General features: G+C 32.4%; 3 protein-coding genes and 1 long non-coding RNA gene across 6 annotated transcripts; 2 read left to right on the top strand and 2 right to left on the bottom strand.

The window, feature by feature from the left end:
* The first annotated feature begins 878 nt into the window (after positions 1-878).
* On the top strand, positions 879-3,832 carry LOC134236450 (uncharacterized). The gene is made up of 2 exons (XM_062718634.1): positions 879-967; positions 1,511-3,832. The coding sequence occupies exon 2, from the start codon at positions 1,526-1,528 to the stop codon at positions 3,158-3,160; it is 1,635 nt and encodes a 544-aa protein (XP_062574618.1). The 5' UTR covers positions 879-967; positions 1,511-1,525; the 3' UTR covers positions 3,161-3,832.
* Positions 3,833-6,186: 2,354 nt separating this feature from the next.
* On the top strand, positions 6,187-8,170 carry LOC134236461 (zinc finger CCHC domain-containing protein 9-like). 2 transcript variants are annotated; one of them, XM_062718646.1, is made up of 6 exons: positions 6,187-6,233; positions 6,550-6,964; positions 7,070-7,214; positions 7,599-7,691; positions 7,813-7,884; positions 8,020-8,170. In XM_062718646.1, the coding sequence occupies exons 2-6, from the start codon at positions 6,557-6,559 to the stop codon at positions 8,148-8,150; spliced, it is 849 nt and encodes a 282-aa protein (XP_062574630.1). In that variant the 5' UTR covers positions 6,187-6,233; positions 6,550-6,556; the 3' UTR covers positions 8,151-8,170. The 2 variants fall into 2 exon arrangements, with proteins under 2 accessions (XP_062574630.1, XP_062574631.1); XM_062718647.1 differs by having other exon boundaries at positions 6,210-6,240.
* A 2,050-nt stretch (positions 8,171-10,220) lies between these two features.
* LOC134236449 (uncharacterized) lies at positions 10,221-13,166 on the bottom strand. The gene is made up of 2 exons (XR_009985611.1): positions 12,210-13,166; positions 10,221-12,167 (listed from the first exon to the last, which is right to left on the bottom strand). It is a non-coding gene; the product is annotated as an uncharacterized LOC134236449 (long non-coding RNA).
* Positions 13,167-13,259: 93 nt separating this feature from the next.
* LOC134236448 (SHC-transforming protein 1-like) lies at positions 13,260-25,148 on the bottom strand. Of its 2 annotated transcripts, none has more exons than XM_062718633.1 (12): positions 25,043-25,148; positions 21,344-21,491; positions 18,149-18,219; positions 17,842-17,899; positions 17,300-17,419; positions 16,711-16,764; positions 16,143-16,321; positions 15,164-15,314; positions 14,652-14,766; positions 14,193-14,366; positions 13,605-13,927; positions 13,260-13,450 (listed from the first exon to the last, which is right to left on the bottom strand). In XM_062718633.1, the coding sequence occupies exons 2-12, from the start codon at positions 21,488-21,490 to the stop codon at positions 13,313-13,315; spliced, it is 1,530 nt and encodes a 509-aa protein (XP_062574617.1). In that variant the 5' UTR covers position 21,491; positions 25,043-25,148; the 3' UTR covers positions 13,260-13,312. The 2 variants fall into 2 exon arrangements, with proteins under 2 accessions (XP_062574617.1, XP_062574616.1); XM_062718632.1 differs by lacking the exon at positions 25,043-25,148 and adding an exon at positions 22,022-22,189.
* Between the last annotated feature and the right edge of the window lie 791 nt (positions 25,149-25,939).

Genomic DNA, 25,939 nt, shown 5'->3' with positions numbered 1-25,939 from the left:
CTGAAAGGTGACGCAGGTTACCCCATTTCTAATCGTCCTTCTCTTAACAAATTTTCTCGCAGTGTTGGTCTGATTTCAATATAACTTGGCATAACTTCACAAGTAGACTACACTAAGATACATTATTATCTGTCAAAGTTTTACAATGCGTAGCAAAAAAATGTATGGCTGTACCCCCAAACTGAAATTGCCTATAACGGGCCTGAAAATGATGTGCACTTTGAGTGACAGTAAAATAATTGCGCAAAATTAATGTTAATTTCTCCCTCATACGTTTTTTTTTATTTTAAAAAATCGTACTTTCTTTAGCTTTGGTAACGGAACCTAAATAACTTCTTTTGGATTCGAACGGAATATGTACTGTACATGCCGCACAGTTAGATGTACCCGTATACCGGTAATTACGAGGCTTTTTGGAGCCCTGAGCCCCCCCCCCCCCTCCACTTTGAAAAACTTTTCTTCCGACTTGCAACAAGCTATTTAGATTATATATAAAATGTATATATATATTAAAAAAGCGTATATATATATATATATATCTATATATATATATATATATATATATATATATATATATATATATATATATTCATTCTAATTAACTTCATTATATGAATTTTGTTTCATGTACATGTATATATTTCAATAGAAGATTGAACTCAATAGCCCACATTATACCATTTTAGGATATTAATGACTTTTCTTAGTTGATTTTCTACAGCTTGAGTATCTCTGACTTTTTGTCAGTATATACTTGTTTTTTCTCTCTAAGTGTTGCGAGTTTTGTGCTTAAATAATGAAATTAATTCTTCCTGAACGCTGATATATAAAAAAAACAAAACTAGATTTTATACAAGGAAGTAAAAAGCACTTGACAGATTTAAACTGGCTATATGGTCAGGGGACCTGAGTAAAGATAAAGAGGTCGTATGCTGGGCGGACGGCATTATTGTCTCCTACAAATCAGGTAGGATATTCCTTACGAATATGTACGAGTGTATTTTGTAATATTTCAAAATGATAGTAAATCAGTTTTTTTTAATACATTCTTTCATCTTGAGAATGAAATTTCATTGTTTTTGTGAGCATTTCTTTATCAAGACTTTTTTTCTGTTTATATGCATTTATATACATTGAATACATCTGTACCTTAAGTTGGTCATTTTAACTTATTTTATGGTTTTCACAGTCATAAACTTTTTTTAATTATTTCAGAATTTGCGCAGCTATCTTTTAGCTTTTCAAAATAAGGACAAATTACACTATTCATATTATTAAACTCAACACAACTCAAAAATATAAGTTGTTTCCCATTCCCATTAAAAAAAAACTTAATGCTTAATCGTTTGAAAAATTGAAAAAATTAATTGATCTTAGGAGTTAAAAAGCCTTATACATCGTGATATATTCAGCTTTTAATTTTAGGCCTGATATACATTTTTGTAATACTTTTTTATATTCTATCTTATTTGTCAATAAATATTCACAGGGATTTTTGTATATTTAATAGACATATCATCTAATCATGGACCCCCATACCAGTGCCCAGGACGTGAGTCGATGTGACCTGTGTGAGACCGCTGTGGTACAGATGCACTGTGATACATGTCTAGTCAACCTGTGTATGGCCTGTGTGGGAGATCACATGATGCCTGATCAATTCAAAAAACATGAAATTGTCCCATTTCAACTTAGAAAATCCACTCCCCTCTACCCTAGATGTACAACTCATAGCAAAGAACGATGTGAAATGTACTGTTATCAATGTGATATTTCTGTTTGCAACACCTGCATTGCATCTGATCATCACCTGGGTCATAAATTTATAACAATTTTGCAAATTCTGGATGAAAAAAAGAACAAAATAATCAAAGCACATACCGAATTGAAAGAAACAATATATCCAACCTACCAGGACATTGCCTCTGATGTACAAAATAGAATGAGTCAGTTAGAAAAGGAATATGGGGATCTCTCAACAGCCATAACAAAACATGGAGAGGACTTGCACAGAGAAATTGACAAACTTGTCAAGAAACTTAAAGCTGAAGTTGATGAGATGAAAAACACACAGTTACAAACTCTACAGAAACATTTGGATGAGATAAATAAGAAAATATTTGACATCGAGGATGAAATAGATGCAGTTAATGCCACTAAAGACTCTAATGACTTGTCAAAACTGTTCAGTGTTAAATTAAGTCTAGACAAATACAAAAAGCTTCCACCAAAAATTGTGTCTTGTACACCTAAATTCATGCCAGGAAAAGTTCAAGAAAAAGAACTTCATGACATGATTGGAGCTGTAACACCAAGTTCTCTCACCTCGGGTGATTATTGTTACAGTATGAAGTTTTCACTTCCAGAACCTGAGTCTGTCACCACCATATACACTGGGTATAGATACCTTTACAATGTGGCCTGTCTGAATGATGAAGAAATCTGGACAAGTGGAGATGACAACACCATGAAACTCTTCAGCATCAATCAAGGATCTCTACTCAAGTCAATAACAGCCAAGTCCGGGAAAATACCATGTGACATAGCAGTGACAAAAAGTGGAGATCTAGTTTATACTGATTATCATAAGAAATCTGTGAACATTGTAAAGAATAAGAAGACAGAGAAGATGATCAAACTACAGAATTGGATACCTCTTGGTGTCTGTAATACCTCCTCTCTTGATCTCCTGGTTATCATGTACAGTGATGATGATAACAAACAAACAAAAGTTGTCCGTTACTCTGGCTCCACAGAGAAACAAACCATTCAGTTTGATGATAAAGGTAAACCTCTCTATTCATCTAGTGGTTATTATAGATACGTAGCTGAGAACAGGAACCTGGATATCTGTGTGTCTGATAGTCACGCTAGAGAAGTAGTGGTGGTCAATCAGGCCGGGATACTGAGATTCGTGTACACTGGAGAACAGAACAAGTCCTTCTGTCCACGAGGGATCACCACAGACAGTCAGAGTCACATCCTTACAGCTGATATTTACAATGACTGTATCCACATCATAGACCAGGATGGACAGTTCATCCGTTACATAGAATGCGCATTGAAAAATCCGTATGGACTGTGTATAGATACAAATGACAATCTGTTTGTTGCTCAGTATAGAAACATACAAGTGAAGAAAATCAAGTATCTTCAGTGATGTTATTGTACTGTATATCATGGTAGAGTCTAGCATTTTAAGCATAATTCATACAAGTCTACATTCACAAAAAATTGGTCATACATATAGGTAGTCATATTCCTTGTTCTGTCCAAGATGAATGTATTAACATATGTTTGATAATTTTAAAACATGATAATGTAATTATAATTTTCCCAAAGACTTTGTCTTCATGTATTCTTTGATATGGCATCAGTAAAATTTGCTGTTAGATAAAGGACTACCAAAGGTTTAGATGTTAAATCAGTGGAGGTAAATGACTTGTCAACAAACTTCTGCCCAGAATTGCATACTAAATTCACCCGAGAAAATGTGGTCATAAACATAACATACCAAATTATGATAATCTTTGACAGTTTTCAATCAAAAAAAATCATTAAGGTTAACATTTTTTAATCTTTACCTACTAGTATTTGTTGACAATGACAAGTAGAACTTATCTAGCCAATTTTTTTTTTACTAGTTTACGAGTATCTACGTACTAGATCTTTGAAATACCTATTGTGGAAATAAATATGAATTCAGAATTGAAGGATGAGGCAAGCTCTTTACTTCTTTTGAATTTTGGGTATTTTGCTCAAGAAAAATGTAAAAGAATGAAGAAAAATGTAAAATTGCCCTATTTGCAAATAAAATGCCTTATAAATTAAATACTGTTTTAAAATTTGCACACTGTAAATGTCTAGTATTCAAGGGAAAAGTCCATCATACGTACAATACAAAATAGGAGCAGAGTAAATATAATATGGACCTCGAAAAATTGGAGGTGGGATCAGGTGCGCATGCATGCCATGGAGGAGTAAGCATCGACCATAGAACTTACGAAATGATGACTTTAAACAAGACAGCTGAAATTCTTGTTTCATCAACTTGTTTGTCAATAATTATCTCGTTTTAGAAATTGTTTATGTGTAGAGATTCTCTTGCGTATCAAATCAATTGAGATACATAAACTCCGTATGCAGGTGATGAAGGTATATTGCTGCATTATAAATGAGGGAAGTTGATGATAGAAAAGTTAAACTCATCATGTTTATCATAGAGCTTGGTTGTTTTTTACCATTAACGTCTTTATCAAGTAAAATTTCCAAATACGAAACGAAACAAATGTATCATGCAGACTCTGTGGTATCTTTAATCTCAAGCTCACCAGGATATATCGTATCGACATAAGAATAGACATTGCCATTGTTAATTGTCGATACGTCGTCGATATACATGTATGTCGAGTTGAAGGCCACAGCAAGTGTTTTCTTCTTTTCATGCATAAGATTTTAAACAAATTCTGCTTCATATGAATCCAAAAATACGTCTGCTAATAATGGGGTGCAATCGGTACCCATGGGAATCCCAATAGATTGTAGGAAGACGTGGTCTCCAAAAACGACATATATATTGTCAATCAGAAACTCAAGCATCTTTTTGATGTCAACTTCAGAGTACTTGTGTGTACAATCAGAATGTTTTTAAAACGAAGTAAATTTATTATATTTCTTTATTGACAAACAAGTTGATGAAACAAGAATATCAGCAGTCTCTTTTAAAGTAATCATTTCGTAAGTTATATGGTCGATACAATGACCTTGTCAGTAAATACAATTTATCATTGAGTTAAATACTGACTGAAGTTTTTCATACTAATTGTAAGTCAATTATTTATACACTAAATTAACGATGGATTTTTTCCGTTATTTCCCGGTCCATTTATTATCAGGGATAGTTTCTAGATTTTGCTAGCCTGTTTTCTTGGGATTCCCACGTTTGCACAGCATTGTAGGAAGGCCAAGGAAACAGACTATGATTTTTATGAGGCGCCGTTTAGGTATTTACTAGCCAACAGTGATAACACCTATTTATTATATATGTGATGTCACTTATTTATATATGTGATATTACTTATTTATACAAGTGATATCACCTATTCGAATATCAACTCGAATAAGTGATATCACCTTTTCGAATGAGTGATATCACAAATTCAAATAGGTGATATCACCTATTGAATAGAATATATCACTTTTTAGCAGTGAATACCAAAACGGCGCCTCATACTCTGAAATCACTTATTTTCGTGGGGGGTTAATTTTCGTGTTTTTTTTTTTTTTTTACTTTCAGATGGTAAATGTTGGAAGAAGATAACAGGATTTTGATTCTCTACAAATTAAATTTACTTAACATGATCAAGGCTTACATTACTTGGCTACATGTACATGTATGCCCCCTTCAAAGAAGGGAGGCATATTGCTTTGCTGCTGTCTGTCGGTCCATTTAGTTTCCGTTCATTTTCTTCACAACGGTTGCACATACTGATATGAAATTTGGTATACATGTAAATCAGATGAATATCTATGATAAGTTCTGTTTTGGGTACGATCGCACCATTTTTGACAGAGTTATGTCCCTTAGACTTAGAAAAAATTCCAATTATTTGCAGTTTCCGTTCATTTTCTACACGGAGAGGTTGAACATACTGAAGTGAAATTTAGTATACAGATTTTTCAGATAAATATCTAGGTCAATTTCTGTTTGAGGTACGATCGTGCCATTTTAGACAGAGTTATGCCCTTTTGGACTTAGAAAAATTCCAATGTTGGGGGGGGGGGGGAGTTATTTTACAACCATCTCTTGTTTGATTTGTTTTTCAGAGACATATCATGTGGTTTTTTACTTGCTACACAAACCTTGATTGATTTTTTTGGAGGGGGGCTTTTGAATATACCATTGCATTTATTGGACTTATAATACATAAACACTAACCTCGTATATCTGCCATTTGCCAAAGTACACCCTCCCAATAATTTGTTTTAAATACCCCAGGTTCTCTCAAATTGTTAAAAAAATTGATTTAATAGTATTAAACACAGTTAAATTGTATTTGAAGAGAAACATCTACAATATAAACAAAGAACGGAGGTAAAATCTTGATTTTTAAAATTTATGTGTGTCGTGTCAGAATCCGGAAAAACAAGGGTTTTTCGACATGGGTTTTAATTTTAGTCTTCGATAATCCTTTTCCTACATGAAATTGGTGTACACGAGAAACAAGAAAAAGGTTTTCTGTGAGTTTTAAGGTTATTTTAGATATATTGTCTGATTTATCAAATCATAGTAAGACTTTAGAATCAAATATAGATAAAGACTTTTATCAGTCAAAATCTACAGGAATCGATATTTTATTGATCTGTATGTAATTTTGTATATCGATATAATTAGAACAGACATAAATGACATGATATTTACGTCTCTGGTCAGACTTAAAACCGTCATCTATGAAAGTAGAGATTTGTTATAAATTCTTTACAATACATTTATTTCATAATTATATGACACGTGGGAAGTGAATGCTGACAAAATGAGATTTTTGGCAGGTAAAAAATGACCCGATTTGCTCGTGCATCAGATGGAAACAGAAAAAGACCATTGGATGCCACAGAATGGAATGATATGAAAGAGAGCAGGAAGAAACATAAGAAGGACAAGAAGAAGAAGGTAGATCTAAATGATCTAGGTAACGCAAGTAAGCCTGACAAATCAATGAAGTCAAAACATGATGATCAAGATCATAAAACAGGGAAAGGCAAATCAAAGAAAAAGAAGCAGACTCATTCATTGAGCAGTATTAAAGAAGAGGATTCAACACTTCAACAAACCAGTTTAGAGTCTCGTCTTAGGAATCTATCACAAGTGACAACGCAAGATCTTCAACTCAAGGAAGCTTACAAGAAAGTCAAAAGAAGTGAAAACAGAAGGTTGCACAGAATCCAGAAAAGACAAGATGAAACAGTATGTCACTTTTAAATCAAGTAGCAATGATTGTAGTCATTTTGAATAGAAATTTTGACCTGTGATATATACAAACCATTGTACATGTTTTGATGCTCTCTTTAGGTATGTTACAATTGTCGAGAATCAGGTCACCAGATGTCCGATTGTCCGGAGGTAAAAAGAGACATGGAGCAGGGAACTGGAATCTGTTTTAAATGTGGATCAACAGAACACTCTTCTTCAAGTTGCTCTGTCAGATTACCACCAGGTAATAATTTGAATGAGTATACAAAAAGCTGAATGTACAAAGTTTGCTCATCCTGTTATTATTCATCAGGACATAGTGGAACTCTTAGGTTGTGATGATTTCATGCTATGCCTCTGGTATCTGTCCTAGCTTTGGAAAAAATTTTGCAGGGATGAAAATTAAAATTGCATGATAGTAAAATCTAATTTGCCTGAACACATTACTATATTTTATAAATAAATTCAATAATTATAATTTACATGATCTTTTAAATAGATCATCATCTGTTTGTACTTTGGGATTTAATTTCATTCTTTCCAGAAGAATGAAATAGAAGTTGAGATAGAAATGGGAAGTACATGTGATGTGCATTGTTTCTAGTTTTTATTTATTTTTATTTTGCAGGCAAATTTCCCTATGCCAAGTGTTTTATTTGTGGGGAAACTGGCCACTTATCAAAGCAGTGTCCTGATAACCCAAAAGGACTCTATCCCATGGGTAAGATGTACTACTCAATGGTAGTGCATAAATAACACAGTCTTTATTGGTACCGCTATCCAGTAAATCAAATTCACCTCAATTTTGTTTTATTTATAAGGATTTTTTTTTTTAAATTAAGGTGGATGTTGTAAAATCTGTGAATCTGTAGAGCATTATCAGAGAGACTGTCCAGAGCTTCAAAACCAACAAGGTAGAATTTATCTGTTATATAAAAGTAGTCTTCAAGAGTACTTTATATTTGAAAATTTTCCCCCATCAAATGGTACTTTAATTTGTTTAATTTTTTTTAATTTAATCCCTGTTTAATTAATTTTACTTTAATAAGGAGTTAAAAGTTACTGCCTGCCAACCATAGGAGGGGCACATACTAGTGTGGATGCTGAGATAGACCTGGAAGAAATCAAGCCAACGCCTCCAGTAAAAAAGAAAAGTGGACCAAAAACTGTTGTGTTTTAATAAAAATGACTGCTGCACTGTTTTATTTTCATTTCTCAAAGGAACTAAATGATTTAATATCAATTTTACTGCACAAATGTAAACTAAGAAGATTTTTTTTTATGTCCAAGGGGCATAACTCTGTCAAATTTGCAAAAAAAATGGAATTTTTCTTAGTACAAGGGGCATTACTCTGTCAAAAGTTGCTTTATCTTACCCAAATTAGAAGCTGACCTAGATATTCTGAAGATAATCTGTATACCAAATTATTTCAGTATGTGCAACATCTGCAAAGAAAATGAACTGAAACTGTTGGTGGATAGACAGTCCAGCAGACAGCAGCAAAGCAATATGCTTCCTCCCCCCCCCCCTTACCCCCATCTTCAAAGAGGGGCATAATTAAGGTATTAATAGACAAAGTAACTCAAAAATAGCATTTGCGTGGAGACGAGAGCCCCTTTTAAAAATATTGTTTCTTATGGTTTCATGTCTTTCTCTAAATTCTGCTGAACCAAGGGGCAAATTTCAATCAGTCTTTGCTCAGAATCTCCCTTAGGAAAGAGGATTAAATTGTAGTTTTCCAAATGAATTACCATTTCTATTTTCTCAATATCATCATCATTTCTCATATTACTGGGTAAGCTATTTTGGACAGAGTCTGACTATAAACTTCTACATAACTAAATTACCTAGTTTATTTATTGCTGCGTATTGGGAATAATCACCATAAATACATGTATATTACTAGTATAAAAATCTTGATCCTAGGACCTTGACCTTAATGATCTTGACTTCACATTTCTGAGTTTTGCAATACAAATGTATTACAGAAGACAATTAGAGACTGGAAATCAAAATCATATACTGAGAACAGACTTAAGTCAAAAATTCAAATTAATATACCTGGTAACTTTAAAAATACTTCTGATAAGAAAACAACATTTTTACCATGTTTAAGGGGGCCAACTATAGTTTTTTTGTGTGAAAACTACAATAGCGAAACTCTTCATTTTTATACCATATATAACTTACATTAACTTTAGTGTACATGCAAAGTTTGGCGAAAATCTACCATCCAGGTATTTTTGAGGGACCGTCTCAAAATACAGGTACATTTACTATAGGATTATATAGGAAAATACCAATTTTTAGCACTTGAAAGCAAATTATACAAATACTACAATAGACATTTTGTTCAAACTATAGTATTTGATGAATAATACTATATTATACAATATATGTAAGAAACACAAAATTCTAAAATCTCAAAATGAAAAAAATTAGCAAAATTTACTATTTTTATAGAGTATTACTAAACATGACGTACACAATGGATTCACATGAAAACATAAAAAAAATATTGAAGATATTCTCAAATTTCTATTTTTTAAATTTCAAGAGCGTCTGTTTATTACTTTTTCTTTAATAATATTTTTATTACCGCTTTCTTTAAGAGCTACAGATTATCATAACGTCAAAAACACACTGCAACGACGTCAACCTACCTATCAATTGCAAAATCGGTTAAAAAATCAGTTATATCAAATTGTAATTACATTTTTATACCTATAATTTCTTAATTTTGTTTACTTGTATTAATTAAGCGAAAAAAGTTGCATTAAAACAGTAAATACGCTTCATTTTACTAAGATGCGCGAAATATTGCGCAATGGAAACTATAGTCGGCCCCCTTAAACCGGAATATTCTACAAAACTACAGACTCTTGGTAACATATGTCTTACATGTATTATAAATGACAAGCTATTCAAAATCAAAATTTTGATTTAAGTGTGTTCTCAGTTTAAGGTCTCCAGGCCAGGAGATTTTCGGGTTGTTTGGTAAAAATCGAGAGAAAAGCATGACCCACGGCATCATATAAAATAATCGGGTTTCAGTTGAAAAATTGGGTGTGACACAACGAAATTGGATGAGGTGGAAACTAGGATTAGAGTCCATTATAGACAGTCACCTACATGTACCCAGTAATTCATATCTGAAATACTATACATGCTGTTTCTACATCAAAAAGAACATTTATAGTGGGAACAAATAACCATATTTATGTGGTTTAAACAAAAAACAAACACTACTGTAATTTTTGCATCTTTTTTATATCACATACTTGCACATGAAAAATGTAAATAAAAACATTAAAGAATGAAATTAAAGTTATATCTTCTTGTGACTGTTTTTCCAAATTAAAAAGTTAACAGTCTTGCATTCTCACACACACTATTATATTGATGTTCCATTTTAATCCAGTTAGTTCATCTTCCCAAAATTCACAATATAAATGATGAAAATAAACTTGTTGTTACCTTGTACATCTGTGTTTATATACATGTATGTAATAAAATGAAATGATCACAATGAGTATATTGAGGTTAAACACAGACATTTTAAACCTGTACAAGAAATGGTCTAGTAAAAATGTTTTCAATCATTGTCCATTAGACATTAATATTGACAAAAAATCAAGAAACTAACATATTACTTTAAGAAAATAACTATTTGCACATAATTTTGCAACATTCTTTCATTTGCTGAAAAGGTCATAAAGATTTTATGGCAAAATGTCCACCACCTCACGAGTAAATATTGACAAGAGTATATTTTCTTCTTGAATATGATCATGGTATATGATTTCAGGGTCAAATGTCAAATATTCAATTTGTACCAACTACAAAAAGAAAATTCTTCTCAGCTGTTAATTTTACACATAGTTTTAATCTTAATAATTATATCTAATATATTCATCACATGCAATCAAATCACATTGCAAATACATGTACTTTATCATCCTCTATGGACGTAAAATTACTGGTGGGCAAGATTAGTCTTACTAAAAGATGGAAGACACTCGGCAAATCTACTGTTGGGAATATTGAAGTCTTCTAAGCTTAAATGATAAACAAAATTTGATTCAAATTGAGAAGAAATTGAAGGTATAAAAGAATGAATATAAATTACTTCCTATGAGAAGACATTAATTAGTATCAGGTTATAAATGCAAATGACTAGTAGATCACAACCAGATAAAAGTTAGGTATTTGTACGACACATGCACTTTACATTTAATTTAAACGTTTTTTACAAAACAAATTTTTTGTTCATGATTTTGCAAGTAAGCTTTTTTTGTGACTCATAAACTTGTGGTCAAAAAATAAATGGATAAATGTATGTATCCAATACAAGGGGCAAAACTTGTAGAAAAAAATATAGGCTAGATCTTTTACCATAATTGAGAAGATAAGTTTTAACCATTGAGTTTAACATGTAATACTTATAATCTATGGGATCAAAATACTATACAAATGTGAAAACCATCAATACCCTGGAAAATTAGACTAAGGGATAATTAAAGTGATTTATGAACATGAAGTTTAATTTTCCAGATACAATGATGAACATGAACCAGCTGAATTCTTTCAATGTTTTGATTTCCTAGATATAATGAAGAACACAAATTAGTTTAATTCTGTCAAAGTCTTTCAAAGATACATGTACACATTTTTAGGAAACTTTTCACAGACCTAAATCAGATTTACATGTACACGCACATTGTAGACTTACATGTAAATCGTATTAATCAAAACAAAACAAAAATATCCATCAGACTCTGATGTTTTAACAAAATAAAAATTAAACAAAGCTTCATAGTTAAAAGGAGGTGTGAAAATTAAAAGCACTGAGTATACAAATAAGTTTACAAAATAACAATTATCACAGAAATAAAACAGTCGAACTGAAGATGACATGACAAGCACACTACAGACAAGAATAACTTAAAAAGCAGAAAGCATTAGGATCAAAGTGCATCCTTGCATACACTGAAATTCCGACAAAAAAAAATCTACATGTACATGAGCAATAATTTCAATACATAAATTATCGAAAACATGATTATAGTCTTTAATGCTGTTTGATTTCTGATGCAATAAAATAAAATTGATTTTTTTTTTCTTGAAAAATTGCAGTTGGTACCAGCCCTTATATAAACTATACAAACACAAAATATGTAACAAAATAAACCATATCTTGCTTTGTTCTATAGAACATGAAGTAAGACATTGCATTACATTTACATTCATCAAAAATAGCATTACATGCATATTCCTCAGGAATTTCAAATTGTTAATTAATTACACTTGATTCCTATCTAGCTATATGCACACAATCAAAACTCATAGCATAATGACATTAAATGAAAACCAAGTAATATGGACATAAAAATAATCAAATATCTATCACCCAATGGATGTAGTAATTCACACAAATTACAGCGTTATGATACATGTAGTAACAAAAGTTTGTAGAAGTTACATGTATATATTAGTATTAAAGCTCCAACATCAACTGAAAGCTTTTCAATTCTGCCATATGTGAAATTAATTGGTTGTTGGTTACACTCTGATAACATTTAATTTGCCAGTATGTCTACACTTCCCTGTCTTCATATTATATTATCCATACATGTTTACGTTTCAAAGACAAAAATCCCACTTAGAATTAATATTTCATAAAACACAAATAAGGCCTTTCTTAATCCATATTTATATTTTTCTTTCACTGCTTAAAATAATTGACCTTCATTTATTTCTTTCCATGACACAAATACATCATGGTCAAGAAATGAGAAATAAAATTCATAAAAGCTGATTACATTCATAATTTTCAAATTCTGCCTTATTTTGATCTCTGCAGTGGTACTTCGTACAATTTTGAAGCAATTCCAGAAAGCTAATATAGTACTGTGGTAATGAAATTTACATGACTATTTTTACAGTACCAGTATATCATGATTTCATTATAGTGCTTTATTATGCTACAAATCTTACCCCTCCCCTCTTTCCCCTGGCTTCCATCGCACCCAAAAATACTACATATTAATGTATATGCATGCATCAAAAATGTATATTTGTACTCTCTAATAATTTCACTTTAATTTACCAGAAAGCTTAATAAATTGTCTTATTTATCAAATAAGACAGGGCTAACAAAAGTGAATTGTTGTAAATAAGACATTTGTGTCGTGATTTCTAAATTACGAAAGGTGGCGGTTTTTAACTGTATGATGAATTATGGCTTTGTCATTCAGAATTTTCCTATATATTTCTGTAAAACTTTGACACTGGTCCATTTGATTGTTTTTGAATGGCTTTGTCTTCAGGGTATTCATTGGTCAGCAGTTTGTGTAATTGTTGCTGATTGGTCGAACCAAATATAGCACACTCTCCTGAGAGATGATGGGAAAGTTTTTACTCCTGTGATAAGAAATGAGATGAGGCACACTCTCAAATGTATGATCCTTGGTTCTGACCTGTAAAAAATTATTTGTATATTGATACTAAAATGAAACAAGAGGCCACAATAATATTTGAGTATACACAAAAAAAAAATAGAATGATTAAATTAAAACTACAGAACAGATTCTGAAATCTACATTTGTAAACAAATAAAGTAAAATTTCTCACCACTCCATCTGGATCCACCAACAATAAATGTTTGATCATGCCATTCTGTCTACCACTCAGTACAAACTGATTGGGGTCAGATGAACTCTTTCTGACTAGGAAGTCTCCATCCTTTTGTAGAAGCTTCTCTGCCTGTTTCCTGGGTAAGGCTCCATGATACCATTCCTCAAACATTGGGGAGATGCTCTTCAGATTGGTAGGCAGGGGATTTTCTTTTAAGGGTGGGAGGGTGTCACAGACCGCTTTGTCTTCGATGGGTTTTTCGTGGACACCATTTTGTTGGGATTTGTTTCTTGGTGGAGGCAATTCAGCACTGAAGGGTTCTAAGAAAGTAAAATGTTCATAAAAGTAGCCATTTTCAACACGTATTATGTCCTGTATAGCTGTACATTATAAACACACAGAAATATGCATAGTATGTAAATATTTTATGACAAGAAGCTTCAAGGACTTTAATGTTCACCTGAGTATACCCTGTAAAGGATCTATGGAATGGTTAAGTAATTTTACCATATTGTAAATTTTTTCTTGTTGGTGCATAAAAATTTAATTGCTTAACTCAAGAATATGTTTGCAAAACAAACTTACCCAAGTCAAATGGATCCTCTACCGGCTTAACTGGTTCCCTGATCCTGGGGGGAGGGACATCTGGTATATTGTCCGGAATGCTGGGAGAGGGGGGACTCCTCACAGAGGGCTCGGATAGAACATTCTCCTTGTTATCATACATATTGGGTTTGAATTCTGGAGAAGTGGAATTTTCTACAAGACAAAGAGCATATAGCATATAGCATAGAGATTTAAAACTTACAGAAAATATGAATTCTACCTCGTAAGGCATTTTGTAGATTCTGCACTGTCACATCTACTGACCTAACATAGTTATACATGTATGTACATGTATTTCGGTCTCTAGGTAACATTTTGCAGTTTAATTTCTTTTGAAAACGAGGGGTGAAGTGGGTGAGGATCCTAGATATTTTAAGGTAGTTTCTATGTGAACAAGTTATTTGTTCAATAGCACTGACCTACATGTCCTACGCTTACCTTTATTATCGTACACAATGGCCCCGTTGTCAGACAGATCAATGAGAGGCTGTTCCTTTGGAGTGTCGTACACAGAGGGTTTGTCCTTCACAGAGGAGTATACTCCATCACTGACCTGTAATGTATTAAATACATCTCAGAGACATACTCACAGCAATAGAGCAAGGTTATATGAAGGGCCATACTAAATATAACTACATTTGTAGAGCTATTCTCATGACTGCAATGATAAGGCCATACTTTACACACAACTTTAATGTTAAATTCATACTCATAATGAATGAATTATAATAAAAAGAATTTTCTTAAAATATTTTTTTAATTTACTTATAAATACAAAATCTTTTATTTTTTTTTTTATTTTGCTGCAATCAAATTGTCAAAATATTTTTCTCTCATGAGAAAGACAATTTACTTTTAGAAAATCAGATTCTTAAGAACAAGTTCAACTTGGAATCCCATGAAAGCTTCAACACAGCATAAGTTCCTGTGAACAAAATAAGCAAACTTACGGGGAGGTTTGAGGGGGGAGTGGCGTATTCAGCCAGTGGTGCTTTAGAGATGGGAGGTGAGGGTGCGCGTGCATCAGGACGGTCGTTATAATACTCGTTCTCTGTCTCATCATCTCCCCAGGCATCCGATTCAGCCAGAGGACCCTCAGACCTAGTGTATAAACAACAGGGGCATTTACAGGTACTGCCAAAAATCTGTAGGTTGTATTGTAAGCATGGACTATGCGTGAGACTTTTAGCTTACTTTTTTTATGGCCACATTTTTGCTTCAGTATTTTTTTCTTATCAAAAATCAGGTTAACTGCTTGAAAATATGTACATGTATTATATCATACATGTATACTGTAACAGGGTTATATTGAAGTTTTTGTGAAGTTTAATCTCTAATAAAAAAAAAATTGAAAGAATATCTGTAAATGAATATACATTGATAGTTTTTAAACTTGCCAATTCACATTATCTATAGATTCTAGGTGTTGGCATGTTTACCTAGGCTATATTAATGAAACATCATATCTTTTGTGATGAATTATAGGTCTCCATTTAATAATATTCTACATATTGAGAAGTGTTGGAAGTTTCATTAATATTTATTAAATATAGATTTTATCTGTTTTCAGAATTCAATTGGAATTTCAATTTGAAAATAGAATATTCCAGGTGCTTAAAAGCAAGTGCTCTTGAAGTAGCATATATAACCGTGACAATGCAACCTTACATCATCAGCAATAGCTGCATAATGGCAACTTTCTCCAAACAATTCACTCTCACTGAATAAACCTGCATTTCTTTAAATAAAAAGATCAAAAACTTTCATTTGAAATAACTTGTCTTAAAAATTTCTGAAATTATTTGCATCATCTTTCATAAATTATCATGAGACATAATCATAATCCAGTATCACTGCACAGATGTTAAAAGAGAGGACCATTAATTAGAATACTCCTTAATTAGAGAAGTACTTTCTAACTGTGGTTACCTGTCAGGAATCTCCATGGCTTTGGGTTGATTTTTCAGGTACTCCTTGAATCTCAGTTCAAATGATTGTCCAATAGTTGTGATGACATCTTCTGACAGCCCGCCTCCACACTCCAACACGTGACAGGCACGGCCATTTACCAAATCCTTAGCTACATAGGACACAAAGTCGAGGGTTTCCTGCAAATAACATGTAATAAGATTGTCAATTTCCACACAGAGAGAACTAGTAATGTGCAGTAGTTCCTTATAGTGTACAGAATTATTGACAACATTAAATAGAAAATTACATAAAAAAGTTTAATTTATCAACATGATCAAGCACTTTTCCTTTCACACCAAACTGAGGGTATCTCAGTTAGCTCAAATGTACAATCATGTAATTAAGCCTTCTACATGATTCTGAATTAACCCATTAATAATGTAATTAAGCCTTCTACATGTATGTCATGTCCTTTTAACTTATAAAAGATACTTTATTAATGGTTTGTAAATTAATCAGTGTGACCGTGTGACGAGCTTATAAGCAATGAGTTATCCCCCCATTTCACTAATTCCTATCTACTCACTGCATCCCCTCCTGAGGCAAATGATATCCCGGGCATCTGATGAGTGGCAATTATCTGTAAAATAAAAAAATTAAAAAAACATGCCAGTACTTAGATACATATTGTAACAGGAATTAATTTTGAATGAATGATTATGACAGTCATTAACATTTTTTTTAAACTAATACAGTATTAACACTATTTTGAGCTTTTGAAAAAATCACCTTGATGAAATTTCAATTTATTTTAACATTTAAAAGAAACTGTCTGACTATCCACTTCAAACAAGAGAAAAAAATATATATTACATTCTACATACAATTATTGCATGAACAGCTGCCAAGGACAATTCCAGGCTTAAGTTTAAGACCTGTCCCTCATGACCCCCCCCCACCCCTTTAATCAAAATTTGACCTTGAAATTCGAAATAGCTCTTATCTGCCTAAATGCATAATGTAGTATTTTGGGGGGTTTTTTTTATATCAAATCATTGATTACAATTTTATTATAATACTTTTTTAAGATTCCACATGTTTGTTAAATTCAATGTCAATGATGTTGCTTAAGGTGGGGGTTGGATGGGAGGGGGGTCACTTCAATATAATTATACCTCTCCTGATTCCATGATCATGAGGTTGAGACACTCAGTAGATATTGTCAGGTTGACATTAGACCCAGCGTACTGTAGAATAGGCTTCTCACCCAACATCTTTGTCAACTTTTTATCAACCTACAAAAAACACACAATAGGCATATAGGAAGCAAATTCCTGATGCTAGTTATATGTAAAAGCAAAATAGTTCCTTGTCAAAATTTAGAAAAATTTATCAAAAAGAGTTTTATATCTACTACAATATATATGTACACTGAATAAGGAAGGATCATGTTGAAAAGAATAATAGCTCAGATACAATTTTATACATTTTCAATAGATATCAAATAAAAAATTAATTATATGTTAAACTTTCTTTAGAAAAGCACTTCTTTTCTCATTCAATGCTTTGGGCCAAAGCAGGTCATGTCTTATATATTAAGTAAACTGAGTTTATATATCGTACACATCGGCATATAAATGGTACAATAATGGCCAATAGGCCACTGCATTCCACATTTTATCTTTCAGCTGATCTGAGAGTGTCAGTATTTATATACCTTTCTCTTTTTCGCTGTTTTCAGACCAGCTGCCTCACACACTCTGTTAATTGCCTCCCTAAAAACAGAAATATATTTTCAATTTGTGGAATTTATCATTTTCAACATGTTCAAGATTTATTTTATTTTAAATTTAAACAATCCTGCAGTAATATAATTCCAGAGTTTTTATAATATCTCGTGTGTTACCATAAATTAAATATTACATATATGTATATAAATTCTTGTTCACATTTGATGTGTATACCGTTAATTATGTAATTGTCACGTACATGTATGTAATACACAAAAATAAATTGATATTTACCTGGCAAGGGCTGTTCTTGTTTCAAAATCTAAAGATCTCATGGATTCTTTGACTTCAATACAACCAATATACTGAAATAAAAATTATAAATTATTTCAATCTGGGGCGGATACAGGATTTGTGGTTAGGGGGGGTGTGGATAACTTTGTTGAGGCAAGAGGTCTGGGGGCCGCCTTAAGGCCCCCAGTGTGTCCAGGGCGAAGCCCTGGTGGGGGCCCAGGGGGCGAAGCCCCCGGAAGCTCCTGGGTTTTCGTGTATTTCAGAGTAAAATCAGGCACAATAATAGTGCATATTTTTCAATTATTTTTGGTAAAAGTATATAGCATATATGTGGTGGCCCAGGGGGCGAGGCCCCCGGAAGCTTCTGGGTTTTCGTGTATTTTGGAGTAAAACCAGGCACATATTAACCAGTGCATATTTTTCAATTTATTTTTGTTAAAAGTATATAGCATATAGGTGGGGGCCCAGGGGGCAAAGCCCCCGGAAGCTCCTGGGTTTTAGTGTATTTTAGAGTAAAACCAGGCACAATAATAGTGCATATTTTTCAATTATTTTTGGTAAAAGTAAATAGCATATAGGTCCGGATGTTTAAATAATAAATGTATTGAATGTTTCTCAATTCTCATTGTATTGTAACACATGCCACTATATAATAAACGATTTACTTACTTATTACTTACTAATAGTGGTATTGGTTAGTGATGTACCAAAGTACGACGTGTTTAATACTAGTCATGTCATACTTTGAATAGTGGGGGCCCAGGGGGCGCAGCCCCCGGAAGCTCCTGGATTTTTGTGTATTTTAAAAATAAAACCAGGCAGAGTAACATTTATTTGGTTAGTTTTGTACCAAAATGTGGCTTTATAAATATTAGTCACATCATACTTTGAAAATTTTAGGGGGGGCGTGCGCCCGCCACGCCCCCCCCCCCCTTAAATCCGCCAGTGTCAATGTTTATATTGAAATTCTGAACAGCTAAATGTCATGTACAGAATTTTCACATGTAGGTAATGATAATAATGATTTGGTCAGACTGACTTATTTTAACATTTTTGTGAATTGTATCTGTTTACTTTAAAATCACATAATAATTATTTTTGACAGGTCAAATTTTCATGGTTATATGAAAATATATTGGTTCATGGGGGTTTGATTTTGTGGTTAAAGAATTGTTCAATAGAAATATATTTGAAAAATTGTATTTTGTGGTTGCCATAAATTTGTGGGTCTTTTCATACCTTGAAAACAACGAAAATTAACCCCCCACAAAAATTAGTGATTTCACAGCATATATATTTCAGTTTTCTGTTAAAGAACAGAAAAAAATTACCATGTGAGATGATACCTATAGAGCATGTGGATTTTATAGCTCGAGATGAAAATATGATTCATTAATTATGCCCATACTGAGATAATTGTTCACTATATTTCATCATGCGCGTACATCCCAATGAAATATTCATAGCTAGTTTTCAGACAATATTTGTTAGATTCAACACTTAAATCCCCAGGTAATTCATCTGCAGCAATGGGCAAGGACTTGGTTAGTTGGTGCTAAAAATAGTTATACTCCTAAAAAAGATTATAAATCCTTGTAGATATAACATGCTAGTTTGTGTCATCATGTCTCAATGGAAATTTTCTTTAAAACACATTTTAATTTATTACAAATTAAAAAGTCTGAGGAAGCTTAGGTGCGATTTTTATTTGTTTAAAGCACTGCTTTCAAAAAGTTCAAACCTAATATATGAGTGAATTTGTCATTTTTATTTATTTATTATATCAGAACATGCAGATTGCAGAATGCGAGCCATCTGACATGCTTAACTTCTTCCTGACTTGCAATGTTACTAAGAGCCCTGTGACATGCTCACGTTACGAAGATGATAGCAATCATGTCAATCCTTTCCCTCAATAACCATGTACAACATACTTAACGTGCTAAATTTTCAATACATTTAACATGTACTATAAAAGTATTAGTCATACACGGTCTAGTCATACTTTTGAATTTCTTTTTAACAAAAGGTCAATTTAAAAAATGTGTGGATCATGCTTTTAAAAACTTTTCGCCACAAATTCATTCACTTATTTTTAGTATCAATAGAGTGGCCTAGGAAATGTTGACATAGGATTTTACTTCCTAGAAGATTGAATCACGATTGTGATATAAATACCAGTGTGTTTGTTTGCATTATCATTTGATTACATTTGATTATAACACAGATAACTTCTCTGTAATACTACTGAATACAAAAGAGTGTCAAATATCAGAGAGATATTGCTTTTTATCATTCCTATCCCTGCTGGTACATGTACTAGTATCTATACAAAGAGGATAGCTTATCAAAAGAAAACTGCATACAAAATTTATTAGTTCAGTAGATAATTTCTATGCTATGGTAATTGTGATGAGGAGTGCCTTTAAAACAAGATCTGTCCATTAGCTTGCCAGAACATTTAAAGTGTATGCTTCCTATACATATATATGCCTGTTTAATGTTTAGCTTTATAGACAAAATATCAAAGACTTTTCATTCTTTCAAAATAGAAGTCTTGCTATTGTATGGAAATATATGCATTACAACTTACAATTATACAAGTACTGTAGATTCCTTATTTTTCGCGAGTACTTATTATCGTGTACTGGCTCTTTCACGTCAAATCGCGAGAATAATAATTCACAAATGGACAATTGATCAATAGAATTTAGATGAATTTTAGCACCCTAAAAATAAAAATGAGTAATATTATTTTGCGAGTGATGCTTCTCGCGAAATTAAGTGGAAATTAATTCCTCACGTATAATTAGTAATCTACAGTATTACTTCCTCTCTTGATTTTATCTATTCAATTTTTTTTTCTTTTTCTGATTAACAAACTCAGTGGGACACTGGGACTAAATAGCAGGCCTCTGCCCCTTGTCCAGGTGGTCAATCATGTGGTCAAAACAATCCAGTACTTTAAACTTACCAGGACAAAAAGGCAAATCCCTGAATCCTTGTTCAAATACATTCATTACTTTATTTTCTATTGCAAATCCAAAGATCATTGCAGCATTATCAATACAAAGGCAGAACACAACACTGTATTTCAAACTCTTTAATTAAGAGATTTCTTTGATGTTCCAACTTGATACATTAACACATTAACTTATTCTGATCTGGATTCATTACACTAAACTTCACACTTACTCGGACTCCATAACAGATCCCTGCCTCTTTATCCAGCTGGAAGTCCGGATGAATCCAGCCCCTATCTGGCTTGTTCATGAAGCTCCCAGATTTGGACCATTCTGATGAGCGGCCCTTCTTCTTATGCTTGTCTATCTTAGCTGCCATTCTGTTTTAACAAAATATATTTATTTATCAGACATGCACATAATTTCTCCATTGTATAATTTCTCAAACAGTAATTTCTTTCTGCTATTCTGACCATGAAATCCCAAAATAAAAGGTGATTCATAAAGCATTCAATATACATGATATATATCTATAACAATCAAGGACATACGTACAATAAATGTTATGCAAAGCATCATCATGAAGTTATGTCGACATTTGGCATAAATAAACACAATTAACAATTAATGGGAGAATTAGCTATATGGATTTACATAGTTATGTACAATATAAGTAAAAGTTCTGACTGATTCCTATGTTTGAACAGTCATGACAGGAACAAATTACTTCTCTTTAATACAGTACCATCTGAAAAAGAATCAGCTCTAGTTCCTGATAGGGTTTCATATTGCGTAAAGCATACAAAAGACGAGATACTGGCTAGCTTGACTGTAACCTCTAATAACTGATACTCAAAGAATCTAACGCTCAAACAAACTTTCCTTGTACGGTAAAATAATAGGTCGTTACCCATATTTAACACAGGATATATGTGTGGATAAGCAAGTCCACAATAATTATGAATCAATAAAATGCCTCAAATGCATCAAATTCCAAATATTTTGTAGGATAGTACACATTTCTGCAGCATATTTGCACTTGGAATACAGTAATGTTATATACAGATGTTATAATAACACAGCATTTACTTTCTATCATCTTTAATCACAAGTGCTTACAATAGGAAATAGTGGTAAGACAATTAAAACCTTAAAAATATAACTTCCTGAGACACTTGCGTTAAAAAGTGTGATAGTTACTCATAAAAGATGTTAGATTTTGAGGCACATTGTTTTGAACATATTGTTTACCTTTTTTGTATTTCGAGCACTTCAAATTCATCATGTTTTATTTAATGTTTTGATCTAAGTGAAGTATAATCATTTAAATATATATTCATTTGAATGATTGGTTTGAGACAAAATTCTCATTTCTCTTGTGAAAGACTAGTCTGTCCTTAATACTATAAACATGCTCTTTTCACTGAATCAAAATTTCTGTTTAATCCAAAGGTAGAATATGAATTAACATGATTTTTTTTAGACTGCCAATATATTCTTTATTTTTACTTTCTGCTGTGAAAATATCCATGATAATTTTTAGGACATCAGTCATCTAAATATAACATCATTTACGTGGTATAATTTTTCAAATAATTGTTCATGTTGATCAAACTATTTACCACTATTCTGCCTTACTATACACATGTGCTTATGAATGAATTAAATCAAATTTTAATTTAAAATTTTTGGACTTGTATTTTCTGAAAATCTGAAATACCGGTACACTATAATTAAACAACTTTTATATAGATATTAGATTTACAATGCATATTTAAATGCAGCTTTTCTGAATTAAAAACATTGTAAACTTTGTATATCATATCAAGATATGTAATCCCAGTGATTGGGAAGGCCAAAATGGTCAATGGGACTATGGCGCAACTGCCAACATTTTTGATGGGCCATTTTGAAAATGAATGAGCCATCAATATAAGCTGAAGGGCCATTTCAAGAAATAACAAAGTGACAAACAAATATGAAATACCGGTACAAGAGAAAACACATTTTAAATTAACCGAATCCGATTTTTTAACACATGAAATGCAGCAAATTTAAAGGAACTTGCTTAGAATATAAATGACCCGTTTTTTGTGTTAAAATTACGACAGTTTTGGAAAGGGAACAGCCCTACCATACAAATGAATGAAGTATCGCTTCGTTTAACCGAAAGTACTTTTTGACAGGTTTCAACCAATGAGATTTGTTGTTTTAAATTGATGGCATTTAAAACAAAAGTAAAACAAGGAAAAAAATCGTACGCAAAATATTTCCAAATAACATGGCTAAGAATTGAATGTGCACCTTGGCGCCATGATTAATTGATTTAATGCGCCATTTTTTCACTTCAATGCAACTATGGCACAAGCCCTTCCCAATCACTAATCCATATCATGCATATAGAACAAATTTCTTCTAACTATCCCAATGGCCAAGAGGCATTGCTTGAGATTGTGAATAAATAATACTAACTTAAGTCCCATTGATTGTTTATTTTGTTTTCTTTTTAAACAAATACTAAAAAAGAAAAATATCTCCTACACATATTATAGTCTTAATATTATACTAATCCTTGGCTGTACCATAAAAAATCTGACGTTTTCCTGGCTTTTTTTACGATTTTGATATTTTACATGCCAGGAAAACATCAGAACTGGCGCCATTACATAAACTGGGAATTCACTGCCTCCAACTGGAGGCGGCATTCTCTAGCTGATTTTAGATACTTGCGAATCGAAGTAAATTTTAAAGTCACATGTTATCAATAGTACAATACTTTTAGTACTTACCGATATCGTTTTTTATAATTCAGTTATACAAAATACAATCCGTTTAAAACATTTTATCAGAGTGTTGAGATTTGTCTTCATTTCGTGCATTTTACAATCTTGCAAGTACTGGAACGAAATGTGGAGTGATATTTTCTTTTCATCGATATTGGCGAATACTAGAGGCATTGTGCTATAATTGATATTTTCTGATTTCAGCAATTAGTTCAGTAAGCAAGTATAAAAAATGAACTCAGTTTGGAAATGGCGAATTTTCCAGTTTTCGTAATGGTGCCAGTTCTGACGTTTTCCTGGCATGTAAAATATCAAAATCGTAAAAAAGCCAGGAAAACCTCAGATTTTTCAGACTACCATATACTGTACCTTCTTGAGATTAAAATTTGAGTAAGAGAGTAAGACACACAAGAAGTTTAGAAGAAAATTTTTTTACATCTTCCCATGTACAAAATCAACTCTAAGCCTTGCCCCAAGAGTAAAGGTATGACAAAAACCTACGTCTTCACCACATGACATGGGGAATCAAAATCCTCAGACACAGTATCTGAGGTCTTGTTGTGGCCTCCTGAGCGATTTGATTTGATATTCTAGGGACTTGCTTCTTTTACTGAGAAGCATCCATGATTCCATCAGACTAGGGCTTTCATCAGTTGATATACAGTAAAATATATACAGAACAAAAAGATGAAAATATTTACAAGTGTGATACGAGACTCAAAGACATTGAATTAAAGCATACTCTCCAGTCTGCTTTGACTATGACATGGATCATGGGCCCAAAATTTTCTAAAGGCTTTTACCTAAGGGCAAATACACAGAAAAACAATATCACCAACACCATCAATTTAACATATCCCCAAATCATATTTGTCAAAAAAAGGTAGGCCTATATAATATACTCCTTCAGAAAAATCTTTAAAACACTTGTCATGTCTCACTTTGCATTCCTTCAAAACAGCAATATGTATTTTAGATATTTACATTTCACCAAATATTTCAATACACATAAATTTTGTCTTGAAATGCATCTACAGTCAAACCGATACTGCACCTGTCGATGCTTGTTTCTTATTTATCTTCGTTGTTATGCATTATTTACAGCTATAAAAATAAAGCGATATACATAAACTCGTATGGACAGTTACCTTTATCTTATCTTGATCATTCTGTCCTGAACCACTGTCACAAATAAAAATAAACAACCACAGTATTGTTTTAATACGGAAGTGTCTTACTCATAAAAACATGCGCAGTCAATCTGTCTATGTATCTCGTCAAATCGTTCCATAAGGTATTCGGTCCAATGATGTCTTTTCTCTCCAATCTCTGATATTTCTAAAGTTTCTTTATTTGTTCGAATGAATTAAAAATACTGTATCAAGCTCTATCAATATCGAATAAATAACTACTAAATGTACTATATTAAACCATTTACTGATATTTTAAAATGCCACTTAATATTTATTGAACAAAATTAAACTAAGTAATGTAAAGATTTAGATTGAGTAAGCATGTCCTTTTTCATATAAATACACATACTCAATATTTACATTAACTTACAGTGCCCGTGATTTTAAGCAGGGATCATAATGCCACTGAGTTCCTCCGAATATTGAGTTTTCCCAATATATTTCCATTTCTAATTTTTGAATTTTTTCTCTCTCTCTCTCTCTCTCTCTCTCTCTCTCTCTCTCTCTCTCTCTCTCTCTCTCTCTCTCTCTCTCTCTCTCTCTCTCTCAAATTTCTCTCTCTCTCTCTCTCCCCAAAAATGAAAACGGTGGGAAAAGAACTTACGACTAAGATCAAAAACTTCAGATTGTTGTAATTTTTTGCAAATTTAATTGTCCTCTTTGAAATTGGGTGTGTAAATATTTCTTACTACTTTCTTTTTAAAATGTTTAAAATAATTTTCGAAATAATGTTAATTAAAAAGTTATATGAAGAATTAAATTTGGTCTTAAGTCCTTTTGTAAAACTGGCCCCTGTCTCTGAGTCTGACGCTAAGGAGGCCAAATATGCAAAAATTGTTATTGCCGTTGTGT

This window comes from Saccostrea cucullata, unplaced genomic scaffold, assembly GCF_032062105.1.
Source record: "Saccostrea cucullata isolate Sc308-1 unplaced genomic scaffold, CSIRO_AGI_Scuc_v1 ctg42, whole genome shotgun sequence".
NCBI lineage: Eukaryota > Metazoa > Mollusca > Bivalvia > Ostreida > Ostreidae > Saccostrea > Saccostrea cuccullata.
The sequence above is the reverse complement of the archived record's forward strand: the minus strand, read 5'-3'. Positions and strand labels throughout refer to the sequence as shown.